Raw genomic sequence first — 16470 nt, forward strand, 5'->3', positions numbered from 1 at the left:
GGCGAGCAAGACCGCCCAGGGCTCACGGTCTCACAAAGAATCGCCTCATCTCGGGTCACCCTCGGACCTGCCGCATGTGTGAGCATTGCGATCCCCGGGGTACCGACGATGAAACCAGAGCTCCGACTGTTCTCACTTGCCCAGGGCCGTGCAGCCAAGCAGGGCGTGGGCCAGGATTCACACCCAGGACCCTGTGCATCCCTGCTTGGCTCCTGTCCCACCCCCTTGCCCCTGTTCTGCCCAGAGCAGGGACTGTGGCTCCGGCTGGGCAGAGCTGCTGGGCACCCGACTCTGTGCAAGAGAATCCGGGTATCAGCCTAGCCCTCAGCCAGGAGGAGAGGGCAGGCGGAGGGCACGCGGAGGCTGTGTCTTAGAGGAGAGGACTTGTTCCCAGGGATCCCAGGCCCTTGCCACAGTGACTCCAGTGTTGCCAGCACCCCCGCAGGGGGCCCCCAGACCTCCTGTCCCGGCCCCGGGAACAGTCAGCATTCTGGAGCCCCGGGTAGAATTCGGCAATGCTACAATGAGCCTCTTTCTGCTTTGACTCCCCCTCCCCCCACCCTCCTCCAGGGGCCCTCGGGCTCCCATTGGCTTCCTGTTGGAGGCCAGGCGTCCATCAGTACAGTCAAGAGTTCACTCGGAGGGGAAGTTCAGAGATGGCACGGCCGTGCCTCTCTCCCTCCCTCATTCCAGGGCTCTTATCCACCCTCAGATATCATCTTCCATCCATGGAAGAAGGAAGAGAATGGAAACCAGAGCCGAGTGATCCTCTACACCATCACCCTTACCAACCCTCTGGCTCCTAAAACTGCCACCGTCAGGGAGACGCAGGTGAGCTGAGCGCAGGGGCACGGAAGGGCAGCGGGAAGAGCCTCCGTCCTGCCGAGAACGATTAAGGGTAGACGCTAGGAAGAAGTTTCTGGGTGCAAGTGTCGTTGGGCCCCAACGCGGGGACACGTACCAGGCTGCCCATTTCCACTGGTTCCCGGTCCTCCGTCCAGGCGTAGGGAGGACGGTGCTTTTCCCGTCTTGCTTCTTTTCAGTTTTGTCCCTTCTCCCCCACAGACCATGTACAAGGCGAGCCAGGAGAGCGAATGTTACGTGATAGACGCCGAGGTCCTCACGCACGACGTGCCCTACCACGACTACTTCTACACTATCAATCGCTACACTCTCACCCGCGTGGCTCGGAACAAGAGTCGACTCAGGTGCAGCGTCTAGAGGGCCTGCGTGGGTTCCCAGGAGGTTCCCGGTGTGCTTGGGTGTCCTCGCTCATGCGGTTGCAGTAAAACGGGGGTTTGGTGAAAGGCTAGAGGGAGACCTCTCGGGAATCGGGACATTCTGAACACCCACATCTCAGAAAGGGCCTGCATTGTTCCTGTCCTCTTCTTTAAGAAAATACATATATAGGGCGCCTGGGTGGCTCAGTTGGTTAAGCAACTGCCTTCGGCTCAGGTCATGATCCTGGAGTCCCGGGATCAAGTCCCGCATCAGGCTCCCTGCTCAGCGGGGAGTCTGCTTCTCCCTCTGACCCTCCCCCCTCTCATGCTCTCTCTCTCTATCTCATTCTCTCTCTCAAATAAATAAAATCTTTAAAAAAAGAAAAAAGAAAGAACATACATATATATATATTTTTGGTACCTATGCTGCTGAGTATCTATGCCTCCTTCCGTCCTTCCATTTCCCTCAGTCCTCTCTCCTCCCTCCTGCCCCCCCCCATCCTTCCCCACACTGTCTAGACTTCTCACTTCCAGCCTCTTTGGAGAGTTTTCTGAGTAGATGTCCTTTCGTTCCCCAGTTCACCCAGAAGTAGCCTGTTGACCTCAGACAAACCTCTCCAGAAAGGAACACCCACGGCGTTCACCCACCGTGAACACTTGCTGGGTGGCGGTGTGGAGGGTGGTGGTGAGGTGACGTGCAAGCATCAGCTTGCTCACGTCAGGCCGCAGTGTCCCCGAGGACGGCAGGGAGAGGAGGGTAGGCAGCCTTAAGAACGGGAGCATAAGCCGGGCACTGCAGTGGAGGGGAGGAAGGGGCTGGTAAACAGGCAGCACGGGCAGCAGAGAGACCTGTGACTGGGGGAGAGAATACTGGGAAAAAAGTGAGAACTGGCGAGGTCTCGTGGGGTGGAGAGGCAGGAGCCCCGGCTGGGGGCAGATCACTCCCCTAAAAGTGGCAATGACGGAACCCTAGAGCCTGATCTGGACTTGCAAGTCTCTGCAGAAGAAGAGAAGGACCCCCATGGCCGGCTGGCTGCCTGGCACCATCTGGAGGAGGCGGCGTGGCCTCATGAAAGAACTATGGGCCCGGAGTCAGGAGCCCTGTGTGGTAGCCTTTGGTCTGCTGGACTATTCTAGAACTCCTGTTTTCTCACCTACAAAATGAGGATCAGTCCGCCGGTCCCACTGACCTCCAGAAGTGGCCAGGGAGATCAGATGGCACAGTGGGTGTGGTGTGAAGGGCCTTTCCCAGCAGAGGAGGGTCTGCCCCGGAAATGGCTGATCTCGTTTCTGGCTTGCTCCTCAGGGTCTCCACAGAGCTGCGCTACCGCAAACAGCCATGGGGGTTGGTGAAAACTTTCATCGAGAAGAACTTCTGGAGTGGGCTGGAGGACTACTTCCGCCACCTAGGTGAGCAAGGCCGCAGACCCCGGCTCGGCCGCAAAGCTGCCACCATTCAGGGGAGTGGGAAGCACAGAAATGGGGGCCACACCGAGATGGTGAAGGGGTGTCATGAGGGCCCTGAGGTGGCCCCAGAAATGGATACAGAATTTGGCAGGTCTGTGAACACGTGCGTTTTCCAAGAGGCTATGCCTGTAACTTTCATGGGGTCTGTGGCCACCCCCCACCCCCCACCCCCGGCGCATGACCTCCACATTTCATCACACTGGTGGTAATTCAGTTTCAGAAAGGAAGGATGAGCCTGTGAATGCGTCCATTAGGACCTGTGACGTGCCCCCAACTGTCTACATGAGGGTAGGGAACCTATGTCTCTGCACGATGCTGAGCAAAACCCAGAAGGGGGGTTTGGGTGAGGCCACATCCCAGTGGTACTTCCTGAGGCTTGTGGCCGCCCCTGAGGGACCCTTGCCCTCCCAGTCAACGTCCCAGAGTTCAATGCGGGAAAATGGTTCTCTCAGAGGGGGCTCAGCTAGGAGACAGAGTTGTTTCTGAGGGCCAGTGTGTGGAGCTGGAGGTACAGGCAGGTGGCCTTTTGTCTCTGACAGAGAGCGAGCTGACCAAAACGGAGAGCACCTACCTGGCTGAGATCCACAGACAGTCTCCCAAAGAGAAGACCAGCAAGGCCCCGACGGTACGGAGGAGGAAACGTCCCCATGCCCACCTGCGGGTGCCTCACCTGGAAGAGGTGATGAGCCCCGTCACCACACCCACCGATGAAGATGTGGGCCACAGGATCAAACACGTGGCAGGTGCGTGCCGGCTGGCCATGGGGACGGGGCTCGGGGCTCGAGCTGCATGCCCATGCCAACCCACATGTGCGCTCATTTTGCGTCCTTGGGTATAGATCGTACATAATTTGCCCTTAACTCATTATTCAGCCTCCGGATCCTCTGCCTGTTTCCTTTTGCCCTTTATGTTCCTCAGTCACTGCTGAACCCACATTTGGGGTCTGCTGAACAGAAGTTCCCTGAACTCCATGTGCGCCTTGATAGACTCAAACGAGCAGCTTCCAAGTTTTTGGCAAATGCACCAGGGAGAAGCCATAGCTCAGGCCAGAGATGCCCTCCTGACACAAACATCAGGGAGTCCAAGCTCATGTGGTCCCCACAGGCCCATCAGGGACCTGCCCTCCCAGGCGGTGGACTCCCTTGACATGTCTCCCTCTTCCCATCCAGCCACACAACCTCATGTCTTCGCTCGGTCATGGCAACCTATAGCCGTAAGAAGCCTCAGAGATGACTAATCCAGCGTCTTTCAGGCTATGCTTTGCACACCCCTGGGCGTTCCTCAGGATGGGGACAGGAGAGGAGGAGAGTGCCAGCCTTCCGTGCCCGCCCCCCCACCTCCCCGCCCCACCCCCAGCTTCAACCAGAGCACTCCCTTACATCCCTCACGTAGAGGATTTCTGACTAGCATGGCATATGTGAATACGCTGACTCTCCGAGAGCAGTTGAGACTTGCTCAACGTCACATCACTGGTTACAGACAAAGCCCGAGCTGAAAGCGGTCTCTGGTCCCAGCCAGTGCACTTGTCATGGCTAAGCTGCAGAGCACTTTGTCCCCCCTCCACATGTCGTAGCTCCGTAAGGCTGTTGAGTTTCTTGTTTGTTCGGTGACTTGAATGTCCACTTCGCCTGACCCAGCCCCTGACCTTGCCCGTGAGGGGCTTCCCTTGTACTTTCGGAGGGCTGGATGTATCCGTCATTCCGGTGCCCCTGTCACGGCAGCCAGGGGACTCGTGAGCCACCGTGGTGATGGCCTCTTTATTCTCCCTACAGGGTCCACGCAGACGCGGCATATCCCCGAGGACACCCCTAATGGTTTCCACCTGCAGAGTGTGTCCAAGCTGCTGCTGGTTATCAGCTGTGTGTAAGGGATCCCAGCTCTCCTCCCCGCCCCTGCCCCAGCACCTTCCCTCCCCGCCTGCTGGCTCCTCAGGCGTATGAGCACCCCTTACTGTGGCCCTTCTTTGTCCTCTAGCCTTCTCTTCAGATCACTTGCTCTGTCCATCATTCCTGGCCTCTTTGTTTATTTTTCTCTGTTTGATTTGGCATTTGCTGTCAGCTAGGCCTTCAGGATTGACAACAGAGCGCTGTATACAGCATCCATGCCCTTAGGAGCTCAGTTTCAAGTGGGTAAGACAGGAAATTCAGAATTACTACACCGTTGCAAAAATGCTAACATAGAGACGCCACACAGCGTCTTAGAAGCCCATTCATTCACTTGTGAGGGAGGTCCTGAGTATCTGCTCTGAGCCGGGCGCCAGGATCGGGCACTCCTGGGCCCACACTTTGGCAGGATAGCCAGACAAAATCAATGACCACTGTCCAGAAATATGTTTATATTAATGTAAATAATTTACAATATTGCCATCATGTTATAAAGCAGTAGGCTCAGTAACGTTCCCAGGAGGATGCTGGGCAGGGAGAGAGGAAGGGGGGAAGAAATGCACAGGCAGGGTGGGAGGGCACAGCTGTCCGCAGTGGAAGCCCAGAGCCCTCCAGGGACGCCCCTGAACCACTGGGAGCAGGGAGTTCCTGGGACAGCTGAGCGTGGACAGCTCTTTTGCTTGGTTCAGCCTGCTGCCGGGTACACCCCCCCACCTTACCTGGAGGTGGGGGTGAGCATGTGGGGGGACAGGTTGGGGGAATGGCACGGGAGCTGCCCAGACGCGGGCCCTGACAGCTCTGCACCGGGCACTAGCCTGTCTCTGGCTCTTTCTTCTGTGACACCCCCTCCCCACTCCTTCAGGCCCCCACTAATGCATTTTCAGAGAGGCAGAAGCAGAGGCACAGCCAAGCCCATCAGGAAGCCCTGAAGGAGCCCTGGGGTGTGACAGGATTGGCTTTACGTGGTGGTGGTGGTGGTGGCGGTTGTTGTTGCTGTTGTTAAGTCACTCTGACAACCATGAGGGGAGGCCTAGAGAAGAAAGGGCTGGAGGCAGGCAATCTGGTCCGAGTAAGTGGCAGCGATGTAGGTGAGTGTGACTGTCCAGCAGGGGAGGGACCGAAGACCTGTTAGCCATCTGGTTGGGTAGCCGAAGAAGAGGAAGGACTGTGGTGGGCGCCCGTGAACGGTTGTGTCGTTACCAGAAACCGGAACGAGGCGCAGAGCTGTCCGAGAAGACGCTCTGGGCTCCAGCTGTGTCTTGAGTGGCCGTAGGGCATCCAGGTGGAGGTGACTGGTACTCGCCAATGCGGACCCGGAGCGAGGCGGGGAAGCATAGCTTGTCGATGCTGATTTAGTTAGTGGGAGCATGAGAGCCACGGGCGAGAATGAGACCATCCCAGGACAGCGCCGAGCGTGAGAGAGGAAACGGGGCCACAGGCGAGGTGTGGGCACCACTGAAAGCAGGGGGGCCTGTGAGGAACATGAGGCGGGCTCTCTTCTGCCCTGACTGCGTGTATAACAAAAAGGGAGGTGGAGAATTCTTCCGCCTGTGGCCTGAGGAGCCAAGGTCTTTTTTACAAAGTCATATACAAAGACAGCTGTGAAACCAGGAAGGTTTCCGTTTAGCAACCTCCATTTGAGGGGATTCATGCTGTTCTGTTAAGTCTCTGGTGTTGGGTTTGGTAGATAGAAAACTTGAAACTCAGGTAAGTTCTCTGTTTGAGCCTTCTCTGCATGCTGACTTTAGTTAAGTAGGCCTGCTCTCCCGAGTAAATGGCATAGCATGGCATTAGCTGATGTGGGGGCTTTGTTGGGTTAAGATCATGGGCTTCATCTTCAACACTTAGAGGGTCCGGGCGGCGGGTCTGCTGACCGCGTGCGTGTGGATCGGACCGCCCTGCGTCTGGCAGGCCCCCTCTGTTCGCTGTGTGGACCACAGGCCCTTCCCTCGGCTCGCAGGGGTGTCCCTGGACCTCCACTGAGCACAGGCAGGATTTTACACATAGACCCAAATGCAGGAGCTCAGATGTATGCAGCCCACGCTGAAGAGGTGGACATTCAGGTCCTCTGGCGCGTGTGGATGCAGTTAAAGGTGGGGTCATTGAACATCAATGTGAAATTTAGAGATTGTTCTGGAGAAGTCACAGAGCCCTGAGAGCACAGCTGGATAGGGTCAAGGACTGGCAGCTGCCAGCTTCGGGAGTACCACCTTCCCTGGTACTGGAAGCACAGAGAAGAACACAGTATCTCACAAGCGCGCAAGCGCGCACTTTGAAAGGTCAGAGGCACAGCATAAGATGTTCTTCGTTGGTCCTTTTCCATGGTTCATTCTGTCTCCCTTTTCCTGTGTGTGTCCCTACGTGTCCCTGTACCCCCTCCTTCATGATAAAACCGCCTGTCATTGGGGGGCTCCTGTGTGCAGGGAGCTTTCCATCCACTTCTTCACACCACACACATCGCAGCCCCAGCAGGGTAGGAACCGTCCCTGTTAAGAAGAGGGTTCAGAGAAGCTGGGGAACTTCAGCAGAAGTTAAGAACCCTGAAGCAGTGAGCCAGGACTGTACCCAGTCCCGTGCGTCTCGAGATCCCCTTGCTCCCCTGGTCTTCATCTCTCTGCTCCATGAACTTGTGTCCTAAGATGATCTTCTGGCAGCCACTGAGGCCAAGAGAAGGGAATGTCCCTTTTGTCTTGGCAGCTCTCTGTACCCCTGGGTCCTCCTTACCCTCTCCCTGGCTCTGACCAGTGCTGGTCCAGACCAGGGACCCTCGTGACCCCTGAGGGTCTGGGCAGGTGCAAGGCAGGTGCAAGGATGAGACCGTGCTTTAGGGCATCCTGCTAACACCTGTCAGGCGGGTCAGGCCGATAGCCCACAGCTTTGCCCTTCTGTCGTGCCTTAGGTTGGCTGGGTAGGAGGACTTGCCTCCAGGTGTCACCCTTGACATACTAAGATCTGTCTGCAGCCTCTGTCTCTTGCTCCTTGCTTGCTGGGTCTCCTTGTCCACTTGTCCTCGCTTCCTGTGTTTCTTTCCCGCAGACTCACTTGTTCTCTGGCTTGGTTCCAGTGCAGCCCTCCCCATCCCCGCACTGGTCTCTTCTAACCTCTGCCTCCTCCCCATTTTTCCTCCTCGCTCCCATTAGGATCTGTTTCAGGTACTGGCTCTCTGATTGCTTCACTTACCCTTCATCTCTTTCCCTCTCCATCTTACCTCTTCCCCCAAGCACCCAGGGTCTGGGTGGCTCCTGTGTGTCTCTCTTTCCCAGTGCCTTCACCCACACGCCTCTCAGTGGTGCTCCTGCTGTGTCCTGGCCCTTCCAGATGAAAGCGCCCGCTCACTCTCCCTCTCCCTCTCCCCCCAGCTGCATCCTTCCTCCTCCCTCCCTCACCGCCATGCTTCAGGGGACCAATGGTCAAGGACAGCAGCTGCCTCTGGGAGGGTGGGGGGTGATCCCTGGCTCTTAGAGGGAGTGTGCCTTCTCAAGATTACATCTCATGCCTGTTGCTTTTGTCCCCCTTTGTCTCCTTCCCAGTCTGGTGCTGCTGGTCATCCTTAACATGATGCTCTTCTACAAACTCTGGATGTTGGAATACACCACCCAGACCCTCACTGCCTGGCAGGGTCTGAGGCTCCAAGAAAGGTAATCCTTGCCTCTTCCCTTGGCCACCACCTCCACCCCCCCCGGAACCGTGCCCCAGCTCCTGCCACCCAGTCTCCGTGGGACGGCCCCGCTGCCCTTGGCCAGTGGGTAACCCTTTGGGATGAGCCCATAGGCAAGCTCTGAAAACTGTCCCTATAGCTTTAGTCTGCTTCTGACCTGGGGCACAGGGGAACCGGGGGCACTGAGCAGAGGACAAAGCAGTCTGATGTGACTCTCTGTCCTTCAGGGGTCTGGGAGCACAGGACAGTCCAGTGAGCATAACTCCAGCTGCCGGGATACCCCTTCTTCTGCCCCACAGGTTACCCCAGTCTCAGACAGAATGGGCCCAGCTCTTGGAGTCCCAACAAAAGTACCACGATACAGAGCTCCAAAAATGGAGGGAGATCATCAAATCCTCAGTGATGCTTCTTGACCAGGTGAGATGTCCCCACCTTCTCTCCTTGCCCTCATCTTCTGGAGATGAGCTCCTTCCCTGTGCTCTGGGAGAGATCTCCCCATCCCCATCCCCATCACCACCCACCGGACCTCAGCCTCCCATTCATTCTTCCCCTGGGCCATCCACTGTTCTGATTTTAAAGTCATCCTGGAATGGGTTGTTGGAAACACAGGTGTACTCCCCCAGACAATAACAGTGGAAATTGGTGGCAAGAAAGCTGTAGGTTAGATGGAAAGACTGATTTTTTTTCCCTGCCTTGGTCACTCATGGCCATCTGACAAGCATTTAAAGAGAGAACCTCCTTTCACAGAGATTTATCTTTCCCGAGGGCATATTTTTCTAGTTCCTTTTGCTGTATGCCACCGCCTCCCCCTGACCTCAACACACACACAAACCAACACACAACCCCCCCAACACGTCCTTCTTCCTCAGAGGCTGCACGGATAGTCTGGGAAGATGGTGGTTATACTGGGTCATCTTTTCGTAACATCTTCTAGTACAAGGGCCTGTGTTCCTTCCAAAAACTACATTCATTCATCTATTTAAGAAAATGATCCTGGAGCAAAATCAGTGAGTTGAGTTTTATCAAAGGAGGGAGGAGCTTCGCTTTCTCCACCCAGAAGTTAACGTCTTATACAAAACTCCCACGTGGTTGCCAAGACAGCAAGAAGCTACCTTTGCTCTGCAAGAGAATTAAGAAGCGAGGAGGCAAAGGATTTGTCCTGTTCCATTAAAATTTCCTGTTCCTAAGGAGTTCTTTATGTTGCGTGGTCAGCCAGACTTGAGATGGAGTCCCAGTCTTGCCAAGGACTAGTTTTGTGACCTTGAGCAAGGGATTTAATATGAGTGACTTCACAGTTTTTTCATTTATAAAATAATTGTAACTTCACGAAATTGCTGTCAGGATTTGAGGGCACAGGGGAGGCATTCGTTAATACGAAATCTTATTTCCCCTTCGTAGCATGGTCTTAGCTCTAAATTGAGGAGAGAGGATTTTAATGTGGCTGTCAGGATCCAGTTGAATGTGTTTTAGAGTATCATGTTTAGCTTTAGAGCCATGGATTTGGTTTTTTTTTATTTTATTTTTTTTAAGATTTTATTTATTTGAGACAGAGAGAATGAGAGAGAGAGCACTTGAGAGGGGGGAGGGTCAGAGGGAGAAGCAGGCTCCCCGCCGAGCAGGGAGCCCGATGCGGGACTCGATCCAGGGACTCCAGGATCATGACCTGAGCCGAAAGCAGTCGCTTAACCAACTGAGCCACCCAGGCGCCCCTGTTTTTTTTTTTTTAAACAAAAGGAGTAAATGGCCCAGCAGGGGGCTTAGGAGCCCTACGATATCAAGAAGAGTTGATAGAATTAAAGATACAGTAAGGAGAAAGAAAGATGGGGGCGAGGAAAACAGGGTAGTCTTCAGACATAGAGGTCCAACAGGTAGAAGGATAGATAGATTGCTCGTGAGACCCCAGGGGCTAGAAGTTACAGGGAACGGGGGAGCTTTGATGAGTCATCAAATAAAAACAGACCACTGACAATCAAGCTATCCAGTAGTGGAATGGGCTACTTTGAAGGCCTGAGATTGTATCACCAAAAGTGCCCAAGGGGTGACCAGATGATGTCAGATAAGAAACTTATGAATTAAGTAGGAGGCAGTTGGACTGGATGACCCGGTTCTCTTCCAACTCCAGAATTCGGTGTCATGATGGGGTCCCTTACATTGGAGCGCGGGGCGGTCAGAATTATAGCGTGGTGGACTCAACTCTGTAAGCATTAGGATAGGTGTGGATAGGTGTTTTGTTTCATTCCCTTTATTTTTTTTAAAGATTTTTTATTTGTTTATTAGAGAGAGAGAATGCACAAGCAGGGGGAGCAGGAGAGGGAGAAGCAGACTCCCCGCTGAGCAGGGAGCCTGATGCGGGGCTCGATCCCAGGACCCTGGGATCATGACCTGAGCCGAAGGCAGATGCCTAACCGACTGAGCCACCCAGGAGCCCCAAGAGAGAGAATTCTTAATCCTTAATCATGAAGACACAGTGAACCTCCCCCCAGGGGTTCCCAGTACTAACTTGGCTCTTCCGTTTCTGCCGGAGACCGCGTCCTAGGAGAACCCTTGTCTTAGGAGCCCGGCTTCCTTGAACTCGCTGGCGTGCTGGGGGAGCTGCCCTGGGTGGGCAAGGCGGAGCATCGCACTGAGGGCACAAACCCGGGACTGGGCGGGCTTCCCTGTCTTACAGATGAAGGACTCTCTCATCAACCTTCAGAATGGCATCAGGTCCCACGACTACACTTCAGAAAGTGAAGAGAAGAGGAGTCGTTATCACTGACAAGGCAGGAACGGGGTGGTTACGAGAGGCCCGTGCAATACGTGTACATAGACCATATACATAGATATATATAAATATATATATATACAGAATATAAATATATATATATTATATACAGATTTTAAAAAGAGATAATGCCTATGTACCAGGGAGAAGGAGCGGGCCCACCTCCTATGCTGGCCGGCGGAGGGGCCGAGGAGGGCAGGGACCACCTCTCAGCACCAACCTCCCCTGATCCTCCTCCTCCCCCCTACCCCCCCCTTGTCCCCACCCTTCCCCTCGCTGGCCGTTCCTGGCTCTGAGAAGGGAAATGTTGAGCCAAAGTGACGCCTGTGAAGACCCTGGGGTCTCGAAGTCTCGAGGGGCTTAAGGTGCTTCATTCCCGAATCCCCTCTTGATTTGTTTCCAAAATAAAAGAGAATCTTTTCTTCCCTACCCCACGCTTCCCCAGGTATTCTCTTGTGAACAGGAAGCATCAAGGGCAAGAGCCCAATCTAAACTCTGCCACCTGAGCCCCACCCAACCCCCCAACCCCCTGCTTTCTATGGACCACGAGCCCCCAGTCAGGCGGAGGGCTGGAAGGCTGGGAAGGCTGCCCCTGTGGGATTGGGCCTTGAGCCGCAGGCTCCCGAGGACGTGCATGTGGAGTGGGGTTCTCCTCCATCACCCCTGCACCTTCCCCTAACTCCTGTAGGGTGTGGACCCAATAAGGGCTGGGAATTTCTTACTTTCCCACCACCCCCCGTCCTTCTCTCTGGTCTTCTCCCAGGCTGGATCTGGGTGAAGTGTCACTTTTTAGTGCCTAAAGCCCTATTTTTTGTCTGTGCCCTAAGAGCACATTGTTTATTAGCCAGGATGGAGCATTTTGGATCTTGTTAAACCCCTTTTTAAGTGGTTGTGAGCCAGTCGGGCCTGTGGCTCTAATTCCTTCACTTTGAGCTGTCAGTTTGATTTCTGGGACTAATCAGGATGTCCTAGGGACATCTGGGGTTGGGGGGAGTGAGTGCCCTAGCATTGTATGGATCAGATCATAGGTTCACACAGAACGTGGTGGGAGTAGTGAGTACCGATATCCAAGCACTCACTTGGCTGCCAGCATCGTTTACTCTAAGGGAAGAACTGACTTTGGTGAGGGAGACAATGAAGACACTCGGCACATGGTAGAAGACCTAGGCTTTTGGAAGGAATGCATTTGGCAAGGTGCATTGCATTTGTGCAGGAAAAGGCCAGAGTGAGTCTCTGCCTCACGTGGAGGCCATTCCAAATCCTGTTCCTCAGACTTGGGAGTGGGAGTTCTGGCAAAGGGGGCAAAGCCTCCTCCAGCCTCTGGCCCCAGAGAGGTAGGAGACCACTAGGGAGGAGAAGGAAGACCTTTGGTTAGGAAAGTGAGTCATCCAGGACCATTTTGGAGTTGGCTCACTAGGACCCGTGCATTTTATCTGACCTCACAGGGCCCTTCTGGGCCCGATTACCATTTTTCATTCACTTAACTGCTATTCCTCCATCTAATGATCAGAGGAATCCTGCCAGCCTCACAGATCCTCAGTAGGGAAAGGATCATACATACTAGTTTGGCCAGGAAAACTCTTCCAGATTGCTTGTTCTCCTAGGGGACCTCTTGTAAGGGGCTGAAGGAAAGGAAGGTTTCATCGCTGACCTAGCCTCAAAGAAAAGCAAGTCATGTTCTTCTGTTGGAATGGCCTGAGCATCCCCCTTTGGCAATTAAAGACACGTTTTTGACTTCTCAGTCTGAGAATACAACCTCATTATTAACCTAAGGGCAGGATGAGAAGACAAAGGATACATGCCGTAGGGGAGTAGGCTGAGAAGCCTCCATGGAATCAGCTAGAATGGGTATCCCTTCCCTAGGAAAGGAGATGCGAGGGCTGGAGTTGACTGTGATCCCGGTGCAGGGTGCATATGCCCACAGGTTAGTGGGTCACTACTCATTCTTGTCCAGGACTTTGACTAGGAGACACTCTGGTGATGGTCAGGACTCATGGGCCTCGGGCCAAAGAAAGAGGAACAGTACAGACTGCTAGAAATTTTCCTGCTGTAGGAGCCAGAAGCCAAAATTATTCTCAGAAACTTTTGAAAGCAAAAGTGATAAGTTCTCTCATTTATTCCATACATAATTAAATATTTATTTAAATCATCCAGTTGTTGATGGTCCCACGGTGGGACCTTTGGGGAGACTTCCAACGGGTTCTCTGCGGGGAGTAAAGTGATATGAGTGGGCTTGGCTGCACAGAGCTGTTCTGCTTTTGCTTTAAAACCTCTTCAGCCATTCCAGGGAGGAGTAGGTGACAGGGAGGGAGGTGCTTAGTATGTCCGAGGAACCCTGGGGGTTTGAACTCCAGAGACAGTGCATACACACCTCAGCCTGCCTCATTCCTAAGAATCATGGATCTCTTGTGGCACTTTCTGTTCGAGTAATATTTTAAGCTTTCAAAGCAGAAGGCCCAACACCTCTATTCACTCCCAAACAAAAGCTTCCCCCGCCCACCCCGCATTCAATAGCCTGTCAAAGGCTAACTCACCCTTGCAGATAAGTCTGGGAGTGAAACTGATAAATAACATTGAAACTGAAGCCCAGCAGCTTCGCTTGTAGCTGTTCCTGGGAGCATCAGAACCATACCCTTTCTTTCTTTCAGCCTGTTTTTGTTCGTGTAAGGACTCTGGTCACGTGGGAATCTTTCTGCAAGGATTCCTGGGGTCACATTTGAGAGCTTGCACACTCTGGCACCTGGGGGCCCTAGGGAGGAAGGGCTGGCTTTGGCTGCCCTGCAGAGTTCTAACCAGGTGGAGAAGAGCTAGAGGGTCTATACTTCCACTCCACCTTCCTGAAAGGAATTAACAAAATTGGCCTTGGAGGACCCACTCATGTCTGCAACTCCTCTCTTCCCCATTCACCTCCCTGGGACGAGGGCAGCAAGATCAGCAACTTTTGAAGCTCTCAGTTAGAGCACTGGGCTGAGTTAGGAGACCTGGGCCTGAGTCCTGGCTCTGCTTTTGGACAAGTCACTTCCCCTCCCTGAACTGCAGTATCCTCATTTGTAAGGCAAGCTCCCAGGAAGGGGGATGAGCTGGACCATCTGTAAGATAGGTTTCAGCACGGGCATTGTCTTGGGTCAGAGACTGGCAAGGTAGGGCTTTCTCAAACTTGGAAGGTACTCTGCCAGAAGAGAAGAAGCCTTCTGGGCTAGAGCTTCTCTGGTGTTGCGATGAGTAGTGGGGCAGCATCAGGGTTCCTGGGAAATCCAGGATAGTTACACTTTCTTCTTTATGAGCCAGCAGGATAGGGAGGCCTAGTAAGTAGGGAGAGGGAGATCAGGCATGTTGTATTTCCCAGTATTAACCTAGGAGGGGGTTTCTTCCTTTGTTGGCCTAGTCTTAGTTTGGGAAGGGACTTTCTCTAAGCCAGGAGGAGGATAATGGCAAGAAGGGCACCGTCTTGGATTAAGCTCATCTTTTGTCTCTAGGCTATGAAGCCTTTCATCTGTCCATCCTCCCTCCTCCTTGCTAGAAGAGACACTGGAGAGAAGTCATTGCAGGCCCTAGCGCTTCTCTTTTGACTCAGTTCAAACCTTGTTGGGGTTTGGATTGTGAAGCTTTGGCTAAAATCCTTGGGTTGCCTTAGAGCACTGACCCTAAGAACCTGGGATTATGGGAAGGGGGAGAGGGATCAAGAAACCTCAAGAAGAATGCTTTGCTAGAAGTGGCTTCTTTCCGTGTCCCTGTCCCTGATCCAAGCTTGGACCATGTCTAAAATCATTTGTGGGCAGCATCTCTAGGGTGAAATCTTGGAGAAAGGACCAGGCGGAGAATCTTTCTGGACTTTTTGTGGTCTCAGAGGATGCTTTCTGTGCCATACTATGCTACTGCTTTAGCTCTGCAGGGCAGCCAAAGCCAGCCCTTCCTCCCTAGGGCCCCCAGGTGTCAGGGCTGTGACCTCCCTCCCCACACCCCTGAACCCCACCTGCCCACTCCAGTAGGAAACTCGAGAACCTGTCTTCCTGACTCTCTCCTCCCTCACCCCTTGTCTCTAGGCTGTGGGACAATCATCCCATCCACCACTTGACATCCTTGACCCTCATCCCCCAACCTCCAGCAGGCTGGCCCCACTCCCTCCACCTCTATGTTTTCTTCCAGAAGATGCGTTTTGGGTCCGAGTGGAGCATTTTTCTGGAAGGCCGTCTCTTTAACGCCCCTGCTTCCCTGATGTGGAGCAGGAATTTGCACAAGGTGTAGAGAGCGCCCCTTCCCATCTCTCTGCCCAGCCTCGTTACCTCACTCGTGCTCCAGCCATGGCTGTGACGGGCCCAGCCAGCTCCCTGTCTTGGTGTTCTGTGCGACAGCTCAGGGGTCTTGGGCATTGTTTTCTGTTGTGACTTGAGGTCCTCAGCAGGCCTGGGAGCCTGGATTGGAGCCTTGGCTGCTGGCGAGAAGCACCTTGCCTGCCAAGAGGAGCCGATGCCAGACGATCTGCCCGACATGTGAAAGCATAAAGAATACCGTCATCTCTGCCCCCTTGGCCTCCTTGCTTCTCTCAACACAGTGAGATGCTGCAGAAGCAAAATGGTGGCCTCTGCCCTGCGAGAGACAGCTGGCTCTGTCTGGGGAGCTGGCCCTGGGCTCGGATGCCACGTGCTGAGATTGCGTAGCAAAAGCAGCCGTTTTTGCCAACGGTAGTGTGGCTCCCCACATTTCCCTGTCCTGCACTCTAGGGCCAGACCACTCTCTGCATGGACCAGATCATCTTCCCAAACCCATGGTGCTTCCCCCCCCGCCCCCACACTCAACCTAGACTCCAAGATGGGGAGAGATGGGTCAGAGGCCCCAGTGGCCCCTGGATGATCCTGACAAGGGGTGGAGTGGGGTCGGGCAGAGGGAGCAGTCCCCAACACCTGCACTGGGCCATATATGGGAAAGAACACGGGTTGATTGCAATCGAGTTGTCTGGCCATCTGTATTTGGATCTAGAACTGTACTTTGCCTGGCGCTGTGCGCAAGGTCTGAAAACTTAACTGCTATTACCTAGAACCGTACACAGCTTCCCAGCCAAATCTTAATGTAAAGTAGCTAGAGCCATGGAAGTACAGTATGAATTAAACGAAAAAAGTATTGAACTACAAATAATAAATGGTGTGTGTGCTTATTGCTCAGTTCATTAGTGCTCATCGTCCCAAATGTTTTTGGTCCTCCCAGATGTGATGAGGGCAAGGCCCAAAGGGGGGGGGGGGGGGCGGGCATACCCATACACATATGCCCAGCCATCTGCCCGACATCTAGGATGCCCTTTCCTAGGAAGGCAGGCCGCCTGATAGAGTCAGATGGATAAGAAGTTTTAGAATCAGACCAGAGTACGGATTGCAGCATCACTATTTATCAGCTTTGTGACCTTGGTCCCCATCCATTATTCCAAGCCTCAGTTTTTTAGAGATATACGAAATGTGTGTGTGTGTTTCTTCATATAGTGGCTGC

General features: G+C 53.7%; 1 protein-coding gene across 1 annotated transcript in view; it reads left to right on the forward strand.

Annotated features, from left to right (window-relative positions):
• Positions 1-16119, forward strand: part of GRAMD1B (GRAM domain containing 1B) — a 169275-nt gene extending 153156 nt beyond the window's left edge. Inside the window, exons 13-20 of the mRNA XM_035009171.1 lie at positions 713-831; positions 1066-1208; positions 2527-2630; positions 3227-3430; positions 4460-4550; positions 8101-8208; positions 8528-8645; positions 10897-16119. Of these exons, the coding sequence (XP_034865062.1) occupies positions 713-831; positions 1066-1208; positions 2527-2630; positions 3227-3430; positions 4460-4550; positions 8101-8208; positions 8528-8645; positions 10897-10986 (977 nt within the window). The 3' untranslated portion in view covers positions 10987-16119. The remainder of the gene's footprint in view (positions 1-712; positions 832-1065; positions 1209-2526; positions 2631-3226; positions 3431-4459; positions 4551-8100; positions 8209-8527; positions 8646-10896) is intronic.
• Positions 16120-16470: the final 351 nt, after the last annotated feature.

This window comes from Mirounga leonina, unplaced genomic scaffold, assembly GCF_011800145.1.
Source record: "Mirounga leonina isolate KUSES-001 unplaced genomic scaffold, KU_Mleo_1.0 Mir_153, whole genome shotgun sequence".
In the NCBI taxonomy this organism is placed as follows: Eukaryota; Metazoa; Chordata; class Mammalia; order Carnivora; family Phocidae; genus Mirounga; species Mirounga leonina.